Consider the following 10204-nt stretch of genomic DNA (forward strand, 5'->3'; position numbering starts at 1 on the left):
GTTTATAGAAGCCAGAAGTAATGTAAGTAATGAGGGAGAAATAAACCAATACAACTCAGAAGCCATTCAAGTTGAGTACAAGAAGTGTCTGGGATCTCTGATTTCCCAATATCACTGGCAGCTGAGGAAAAATAGAGGCGTTTTATAGAGGGCTGGAGTAGTTGATGATATACCAGGTGTCAATATTGATGATGAGGGAGGATAATCCAATGGACAAGATGTAGTTCTTAATAGCATACAAAATAAAACATTTCCAGAAGTTCACTAAGAATGAGAGGTTTTCTGTATCCAAGAAAAGGGTTGCTCAGTGCAGTGCATGAGATGAAGTGAAGGAATTAGTTTGTCTCACAAATATCCATTTGGTGATATGCAAGTTTATCTTCCTGGGTTGGTTCGGTGATGGTCATATAATGAGGACTGTCTGACAGAAGATGATAAATAATTGGATTCAACAGAAATAAGTATCACTTATGAGTTCCCTCTATCAAGCTTCTCCACTGTACTCTTAAAAGCAAGATGTGCCATAGCACCATCTGATGTGGGATCTGCAGTGCTGTAGAGAGCCCCAATGTCTTAGCTAACTGCACCTGCGTAGTTATCATTGCTAGGGTAACATTCAAGCCAGTTACATAACATAGCAAGGCTAGATGACTTGCAGTGCATGGCATCCAGATTGGCGGCCAAATAAAAATTTATATTTATATCTTCATATTGCTTGGCCTCCCTCCGCAATGCCTGACACTCCTTTTCGAAGCTGAACTGAGTCAAAAGACAGGGAGGAGATGAAACATAGATACTCATATGGTGTCGAAAATTGAGCTGTGGGCAAGATAGAGCATTCCATTTTGTCGAAGGATATAGCACTAGGTATATGTCAAGTTAGTATGCTCTCTGTCTCATAACGATGTGAATCAAATACTTTTCTTAGTCCACCTTGAATTGATTCAACACCTTTCAACCTATTGACTGCCTCTGTCTACCAGTGATATGGCCATAACCTTCTTTACATCAATACACCCGGTTTGTCACCTCAAGTTCTTACTATTGCTATATCAGTGCTATGCACAGACATATATAATCCTATCAAATGATTATCAATTCTGCTATTCCATCATTTCTGAGTCTATTTTAGCTTCTTCACTCACAACTACTTTTATTCAACCTCCATGCTACACACCTTCCACATGGATTCAGAGATGCAGGCATATACTATCATATTATTAAATCTTCAGATGATAAATGCAATGTATGACTAGGTAAGTAGGTGCATATGTGTGCTCCAATTCATAGTCATGGCAAGCACTTAAAATTTTGCATAAACAAACACTTTGGTGATAAATGCGACTAGTTGAATGCTGAGACACATTCATTAGCCAGATCGGAGGTACATCATAGAATGGAAAGGTGATTAAGAAGGTGGTGCAAGCAGCTGTCACTAGTGCAAGGAAGGGTGTCAGTTTTAAGTGTGTTTCTGTATTTTGTATCAAAAATACACAACTGACTTGTGCTTACAAATTGATTCCTGACATAGATCATACCTAAAATATGCACTGTCTTTGTTGACATTAGTGTTAGCAGGCAAAGACTATCTCTGCGCATTTGTTCTTTGTACAAGTAGGTGCGTAGTATTTGCATATGATACCTCTGCGTGCTATGGAGATGTTGCCAGTGTGTAGGATGCTTGGTGCTGGAATGTGTGCAAAACAAAAGAACATCCACAGTAGGAAAGGTGAAAATAAAGATCTTTCATGTGGTTCAGTGGTGATAAACCAGTATAAAGATATTCAAGTATACAATTAAGCCACACACAGTCAAGCAAAAGGTGTATAACACAATTTATTGGAGTGCTGCAAAAGGGATAATGGGGAGGGCAAGATCTAATGAACAATCTAATAGGGACATTTTAGCATTGTCCAATCTGTCTGAGTCTCCCAAATAATGTTCTTTCATAGGCTTGCTTCTTTCCTCAATCAATCCAAAGTCCACTCTCATTGATGCTATCAGTATTTTTTCCTCTGAATTCTAAAATGACTGGGACCACATCAAGCCATGTTATGCAGCTTCAACACCTCAAGAGCAAGTCATGCAAGACTCATTATCCGCTTTTCATGTTAGGCTTCTGGAAAAGAGCTAATATTGATTATAGTACTATTACTATGACACATATGAAGGAGACAAAAGCTTTAATATATAGTTGCTAATCTAATCATGGTGCAGGCCTTGAATTATGACTATCTCTTTGATAGCTCTATATCCATATAGATGTGGTCCTGAATGTAGGCTTTAAGTGTGTTGTAGATGGGCTTGAAAGCCTGAGCTAAAAACTTGACATCAACAAGTTTCCCTCTTAAGAACTCTCTAGGTCTATGATGTAGTGTTGATACTTGAGTTTTGACACCACACCTAGAATAATATCTCAGATCACCTTATGTTCAAAGGCATACTGTTTACTGGTCTTTTCATTCTCTCTGAAAATGAATTTTAGAGAGAACATCTCATTGGAGATGAGGCTTAGGATCTTAGACTGCTTCAGCTTTGCTTAGGAGATACATGAGAAAGCCAGAGGATGTATATCAGTAAATGTAACACTCATAAAAAGTCATCATCCAATATTGATGATGGCAACCAATATACTATTAGTTACCTTCCTTCTGACTCATTTTGTTTTTCTTCTATCATATTCCTTAGTATTCTTAGCTTTACATACTGTGGGAAGTATCTATCTCACTCATCTCATCCATACTATACATACTGTCCTGGCCTAATTTGGCCATTCAGAAATATTTCAGAATACTTCTGGAATTCATTGGAACTTCAATTCTTACCACCAGTAGGACAGAAAAGATAGGACTTTTAAATTTTCAGGTCACCTCACATTCCTGCATTATGTTAGACCTGGACCAAACCTTTGGTCTAGTTTGGAATGATATAGGTTCAAACCAAAGTTTTGAACTGGATTCCAGTAGCACTACTGCTGCCATGTACATGTGGATTCTGGCACCCTCATAGATATAAATGCAAGTATTAATATGGATGACAGACAATTGTACCAATGCCGACTTCTGCATTGTACCTTCCTCTCACCCTGCCCATAGTTATGTAATTTCTCTTGTTCATTTTACTCTCTGCTTGTCTTTTTCTTTGTTTCTTCCTTCTCCTAAGATCTCTATGCACCACTTGAGCATTCCATCTGCAGATGGACATTCATTTACATAGACTCATGCTCAAATCTCAAAACAGGCGGCATACACTCTCCACAAAGTTCTTTGCGCCACCACCCACACCTAGGCCCTCTCTTGTATGTCTCTTTTGGTCTCTATATCTGCTCTTAGTTCTGGTAGTGGCAGAGTTGGATAAGGAACTATGGATATTAAGTGAGACCTGCATGCAGAGTTGGAGCCTAAATAAGGTGTTAGTGGGTGAAGTGGGTGTTTGGTGAGATGCATTTAGATCATGTTAAGTTAAATTTCAGCTAACCGTAGCATTGGCAGTGATGGAACACTCGCTGTCCTTGTCTTGTGTACTGGTTTCGAGCCTAAAACAGCTGCAATGACACTTGACTGGGATGGGCCAGAAGGATTACCCACTTACTCAGATCTTTGAGTAACTCTTCAACTATATTTTCTCTCTCTATTTTCAAATGCTGCACCTTATATTTGGTACTGGCAACAAACAAGTTGAACTTTGATATAGGAGATTCACCACTTACTGAATCCAATACCCCCATAACCTCCACTAATACCATTACAGTAGGTAGTCTGGCAGCAATCACCAGCAGCTGAGAAGCAGAAACAGTAGATGCTGGCATAGGTGCTAAAGCACTATGATCCATGCATTGATATCTAACAGTCTTGATGAACTGCAGGTGACCAGTAATATATAGGTCATCCATGTTGACTGTAGACCAGTCAGATAGAGTAATGATTTTTTGCATCACAGGGTTGCTGTGGCCACAAATCTCAGCTGCACAAAACAGCAGCATGTGGAGAATGAAGTAGAGGCCTTCCCATGCTTCCATAATAATCATGCCTGCAAGATACCCATAATTAGTTATTGGTTACAATATAATTTAATGTAGAAAACTTATAATGATTTTTGTGATCTCATGTATGAACACCATAGTGTTTGAATGACCAACTTGTGACTTTATGGATCTTACTATTAAGTGTCAGATGTCTTCTATTGCAGCATTGGCAAGGAAGAGCGCTTGACACTTGGCTGAGATTAGTGAAAGAAATATTGGTAGGCCAGCCTTTGATGATCACTTGGTAGAGCTGGATGTCATTATGGAAATACTTAACTCAGTGTATCTTCACATTTTTATTCTTAGTGATTTCTACTGGAAGATGTAGTCATTAGAGTAATATGAAATAATATATTCAAAAAAACTCACTGAGTCCCTTGCTAATTTTATGGTAGATTTATGAGCAAACTATAGAATACCGCTTTTGATGATTTTTTGTAGCACCTAATGAGCATTGGAGATTAATGAAGGAAAAGAAACCTAGGCAGGACAAATGTATCTTTCATGCCTTGGACAGCAAATCCTTCTATATTATGGACTAAATCTTAACTGTTAAAATTCATTACAGACAATATAAAGTCATCTACACCTTCAGTAGCAAAACTGACACCACAGAGAGGGAGGTCTGTAGACCTACACATTACATAGAGTATCATCTTAGTTTAGTACAGCTCCTTAAATCGTTCAGCTGTAAATAATATTAGTGAATTGAGAATAATGATAAGATAGACAGAAAACTCACTTCATTCTTGACAGCCTTAAGAGTGTGAGTGACATCAGCAATTTTTGACTTGGTAGAAATTCAGATGCCTGAGGCTTTCATTTCCTTATGCCTGCTGTACTCAAGTAGAAGACCTCAGGTTTCACATTTTCTTTGGGTTCTTCAATTTGTGAATCTTCTATTGAGTTTTTGAGCTGCTGAGGTATGTTTTATTAGTAATTTTTGCTTGTGCTTCACCTCAGCTGGCAATGCATAAGGCTTATCACTGTTAAAGTCTGCCTCCAAATCTTCTCATGATTCTTCAACTACCTGCTTTATCTTTCTTACTTGTACCTGGTATTATGGTACTTTCTTGGCAACTGTTTCATCCTTTGGGCTACCAGTGAAATTGTCATTCATTCAGTCTGATATGTTCTTCTCCTGAGCTGTTTTCCTTGAAGAAGAGGTTTTATCATACTGTATAAGCATCTGAAATCCATAGGCAAGAGCTGTAGTAATGTAAATGAGGCAAATGTGAAATACTTATATGTAATAAGTGAATATGCAGAATGACATACATAGATACATGTAATAAGCCTTGCTATTATTTAGTCAATCAGAATGAGTAAATTAAACAGTAGAAATATGTCAGCCAGATCTCCCTTACATATTATACAACAGGGTTGGCTCATGTAGCCCAAATTTAACTTGTGGCTGGCTAACCTGTTTCTGCATACTGCAGAGGCAGGCAGAAGCATGTAGGCTGGCCCCTTCCTACAACTCTGATATTTCCTCATATAAGGAATCAGCCTGCTAGGGTTCTACAGCATCGTCTGAGCCTAGTTCTACATGAATCAGCTGGTATCTGGTAGTCTGCATTTTGCAGGCAAATGTACATGTCCTATGACAGGGTTCTACAGTAGAAGTGACTGAAGGGTCTGGTCAGGACCTGCATTAGGCATAAGAAAGTTGAGGATCTCTCAGTGAGAAGGCTTATGCCAGGTGACAATATGGCCTGGCAAGCCAATCATTAGTGCAATATTCACATGTTACTACCAAGGATCCAGGTATTAATTATTAATATGCTTAAATACTTTATTGAGGGTCATATATCTTACAGCCAGGACCTCTCCATCATGCATAGCAGTGTTCTTCTTTCCTTGTAACTTATGAAAATATGCATCTTTGAACTTATCCTTTTCCTCCTCAAGTTTTGTAAGCAATAAGATTGCAAGCTTCTCTAAAACATGCTAAGTAACATTAACAATATTGAATATGAGGGAGCTAGTGGATGTTCTGGCATGGGTTAAGGTGATATTATAAGAGGTGAGTCATCTATTTCTTGTTTCAGGCAAATAACATATCATTGTAGAACAAGGACAGTGGTTGTATATAAGCACTGAGTTCTCTTGAGACAATCCAATCTGAGATGTGTCTTTAGATGCTGCAGTGTATAATCTGGGGAAAAAATCCTGATGATGTACTGCTGTTCCACTTTCCCTAAAGGGATGTTGGGAATTTTGTATATGAGGACCTGGATCTCGGCACCCTGGTTCAATATGGTCAGGATCTATAACTACCACTAGTCACTTCATTGGATGTATCTTACTTCATCATTGTATGCATGACTCTTGAGATGGTTGTCCTTAATAAAGGAGGAATGAGCCAGACCAACAATGTCATTGTATAAGGCAATGGACATGATACTCCAATGACAGAGTTGATATCATGAGTGATAATAAACTTAGGTCGAGGAGTAAGTTAGGGAATGCTTTGCTAAGCATTCAGACTAATGTAGCACTAGTCAACTTCTCCATCTGCCTCTGCCTTTGGCCTAAGCCTACCTGCTAATACTAAATGAATAAAATCAATTTCTGACTGAAGATTGTCTCAAGGAGTCGAATATATTCAATCTCATTTCTACATGCTAGGAGATCATATCATGAAGAGGCCCTTTGAAGACCTTCCTTGAAGTTTCAGAAGTAAAGATATCCCTCACAGGTAAGAACCTAACCAATTCAATACTAGGAATAGATACATCACAAACCCACTCCACATATCAACATGATAGCACCTCTCAAAATCATAATAAGCACCAAGGGACTATCATATCCCCCACCACAAACACAGAAACAGATCATTTACCAACACTGGAGACAAACTACTTCCATTAGGGTCAGCCATTAAACTAAATGCCTACTGATAATACAAATAAAGACTAGAAAACTAGAGCGACACAACTGTGCTTAGCCATGCTTTGTCAGCCAGAGTCTCATATCCATCCTAAATGGAAAATACAGCATTATCTTTGAAGGAACATGATTAATTTTTCAATATTTTGACAGGCAAAATGAGAGGAAAATTCTATCTTCTCAATCAATGTTTTTTGGATATTTGGTGGAGGAAAATAGAAAAATGCCTGCAGTGACTTCATTGCTGTGTCCACAAATTTTCAGGACTACCTATCACTAAATTGTCTCTTCAGCTCAAGACATGTCTATCTTACAGGTATGCTAATACTCAACTTTTCTCATTTGCAATATATTGACTTGTTCAAAGCATGCAAGTCACAATCTTGTATATGGTTAATGGCCCTGCCCACCAAGAATCCTATTTACATAAGTTCTTCAAAATGCAGCAACTATGTCCTAAAGACTAAAGATGAAGTAATATGAATGGTTCAAGTTTCTGGAATATAATGATGAGTTATAGTTTAGTCTCTAACATAGGTATACCATAAAACTACTGCCTTAATGCTGACGGTGTTGGAATGCAGTGCATATTAATGAACGACTCAGACTCTTCCAAATTCATATTACATAGGACATCCATAGCATGAGGTGTTATTATTGACACAGAAGAAGGATAAAGTGATGGTTCGCATACATGTACATCATGAGTTGTATGATTTGTGTCACCAGCTTTAGGTGGTATAGCTATGATCTTACATGAGTCATGGCTTCCTAAGAGAGCCTTCTTATGATCATCTAAATGATTTGACAAATATTATTGGCTGCTGGTACAGGGGGAAAAAGGAAATCCATGGGTGTATATTGATGAATAAATTTCCATTTCTTATGGAGAAATGTGCTGCTCACTACCTACATGCATAATATATACAGGCATGAGATGTGGGACATACAGAAAGAACACAAAAACAATATGTACCTTGGTGCCTGTCTGACAATTTCAAATAATGATCTTGTGCTCTCTGAAGCACTGCATTTACTGTATCAGGTTTGACCTTCTTCAAGATCCAATCACACAACTGGCAATCTTTGGCATCTGAAATAAAACATTGATTGATGCTGCAAAGAAATTATTTGATAGCAGCATTGGAATCATTTGGCAAGTTGTGTAGGTAAACTCACACTGCAATTCCTGCATTCAACTTAAGAAATGGAAGATCAGGATCAACACTATCTGCAAATCAGGGTATTTAGTTCTACATATGTGATGTTATGAGTACACATATCTAGATCCATAGTATTGACATGCTGATCCATCTTAAAATGCATCTCATTGGTTACTATATTGCTGAACTCATCCCACATCATTTTTCCTTTGATGAGCTAGTCAATGCATAATGACCACTGGTGTTGTGCCTTATTAATAATCAACATGTTCAGATATTACTCCAAGTTGTCTCAACTAATGATATCTATGACATTCATATCCACATCTCTGGTTGCTCCTTCTTAAGTTTTAGTCTCTAGCTCCTCACCTACCATATCTGTTCTCTTTGACACTAGTAATGCATTGTTGTTAGTTCATTCAAATGCTTTATTGTGGTTTTGTAGATATTGCTGACATCTTTTCAAGTTGTCTCAATTAATTATATCAAATATGCACATGCTATTGATCGTCCCTCCTTCATTAGCTCCAGTACCTATGCCTTCATAGATAGCTAGGGGCTCTAGGGTATAGGATGCACTGGTAATTTGCTTAAAAAATTTTGCTCTTGGATTTATTGATGCTGAGGTTAAAGGGTCTTGTTTGGCATCCATGTAGTTTACTAGAAGTGGCCACAAAAAATATCTTCAATAGTATAGCATATAATTTATCCAAAAGCAGCTGGCTTTGGAGCGAATTATAAAAACTATAACTAGTAGGTGAAGGAACCAAACTTTAACCTAATAATCTCTTGCTATCAGAATATAATATTCTATTGATGGAAAATCAATCAATTCAGTGACATGATAATAGTAAATTGTCTTCCTCAGGCCTGTCAGCCTGCTACTCACTTCCCTTAGTAGGAGAAGCATATATACTGACTATGTCAAAAGTCTAGCTTTTAACAACCTTAACTATCTTTCCTGTCTGTTTCTTTGATGTCTTTTCTCCTTCTTCTTGTCATCTCTGACAGGTGGTTCTACAATTACTGCCATATCATCATTATCTGTGACCCTTTTCTTTCTAGAGTCCACCCTCTTAGTGGTGGATTTTACCTTGTCATCATCTCTAGCCCTCTTCTTAGCTGATATCATTAATAATGTCTTTTTGAGCCTCTCATCTCATACTTCTAAGATGGCTATATCTCTCAATGACACCTTCTTTATGGCTTTATTTCTCTCTCTTCTCTATCTTTCTTTGAATCTGTCTGCTACAATCTTCAACATATTGAATAGACTCTCAGACCATATGTCCACTGTACTGTTACGATACATTGTCTTCATTTTCCTAGTGGCTCTATTATGCCCTTCTCTGTTGGTGGATGCTGTCATCCTTCCAACTCTCCTGAATCTTGGTGGTACATTATTGATAGGCTGATTTGGTTTGGTTGGGGGTTGGAGTTGTGAAATTGTAAGTGAGTTATTCTAAGAGACAAGGATTGTAAGTCATAAAATAATGTGATAGATGATTGTAGGAACCAGATGAGGACAAGTGTATCTGTTGAATATTAGGAGTGAATTAGATACTATGAACTATGGTTACTCTATTGAATCATGGAGTGGTTCACCTTTTCAATTAAATGAATTTTTCAGAGGAAGACTTATAGGATCACTCATACATATATTAGACATATCTATACATTGTAAACAAATTTGGCACACTGTTTTTATATATATCAATATTGATAAATCACTGCAGGCATTTTCCCATTTCCCTTCACAAAACATCCAAAAAATATTGATTGAGAAGATAGAACTTTCCTCTCATTTTGTCTGTCAAAACATTGAAAAAAAGTAATTCATGTTTTAATGATTTTCTGTGTGTGGAACATGATGCAGAAATTTAATTATGTTCCTTTAAGGATAATGCTGTATTTTCCATCTATTGTCCTTTAAATAGCAGCTTACAATCATGTTAATTTTCTTCTCTGTGTTTTTCAAATATACACAGAACATTTACAGCTGTTTGCATAAATGATGACAGTACGCGCCTTTTTGAGAAAGAAGAAGAAATAAATAAATCGTACATACATAGGAGCAAATAATGTGTCCTATCATGCATACTAGCTCTAGCTGTCTTGAAACTGC

At 37.4% G+C, this 10204-nt stretch overlaps 3 protein-coding genes across 3 annotated transcripts; 1 reads left to right on the forward strand and 2 right to left on the reverse strand.

Annotated features, from left to right (window-relative positions):
• Positions 1 to 2231: 2231 nt before the first annotated feature.
• Positions 2232 to 4027, reverse strand: F5147DRAFT_658160 (uncharacterized protein; the record flags this gene model as incomplete). The annotated part of the gene is made up of 7 exons (XM_041434396.1): positions 2232 to 2403; positions 2445 to 2468; positions 2645 to 2706; positions 2753 to 2761; positions 3123 to 3190; positions 3592 to 3643; positions 3710 to 4027. 7 exons carry the CDS (start codon positions 4025 to 4027, stop codon positions 2232 to 2234), a joined length of 705 nt encoding a protein of 234 aa, XP_041286240.1.
• Positions 4028 to 6087: 2060 nt separating this feature from the next.
• F5147DRAFT_586682 (uncharacterized protein) lies at positions 6088 to 6243 on the reverse strand (the record flags this gene model as incomplete). Its single annotated transcript, XM_041431937.1, has 1 exon — positions 6088 to 6243. A coding segment is annotated over one exon (156 nt), but the record flags the coding sequence as incomplete, so codon positions are not given.
• Positions 6244 to 7141: 898 nt separating this feature from the next.
• Positions 7142 to 7399, forward strand: F5147DRAFT_586689 (uncharacterized protein; the record flags this gene model as incomplete). Its single annotated transcript, XM_041431941.1, has 2 exons — positions 7142 to 7232; positions 7284 to 7399. Coding segments are annotated over 2 exons (207 nt in total), but the record flags the coding sequence as incomplete, so codon positions are not given.
• Between the last annotated feature and the right edge of the window lie 2805 nt (positions 7400 to 10204).

Source organism: Suillus discolor, assembly GCF_016758755.1.
Source record: "Suillus discolor strain FC423 chromosome Unknown F5147scaffold_103, whole genome shotgun sequence".
Lineage (NCBI taxonomy): Eukaryota > Fungi > Basidiomycota > Agaricomycetes > Boletales > Suillaceae > Suillus > Suillus discolor.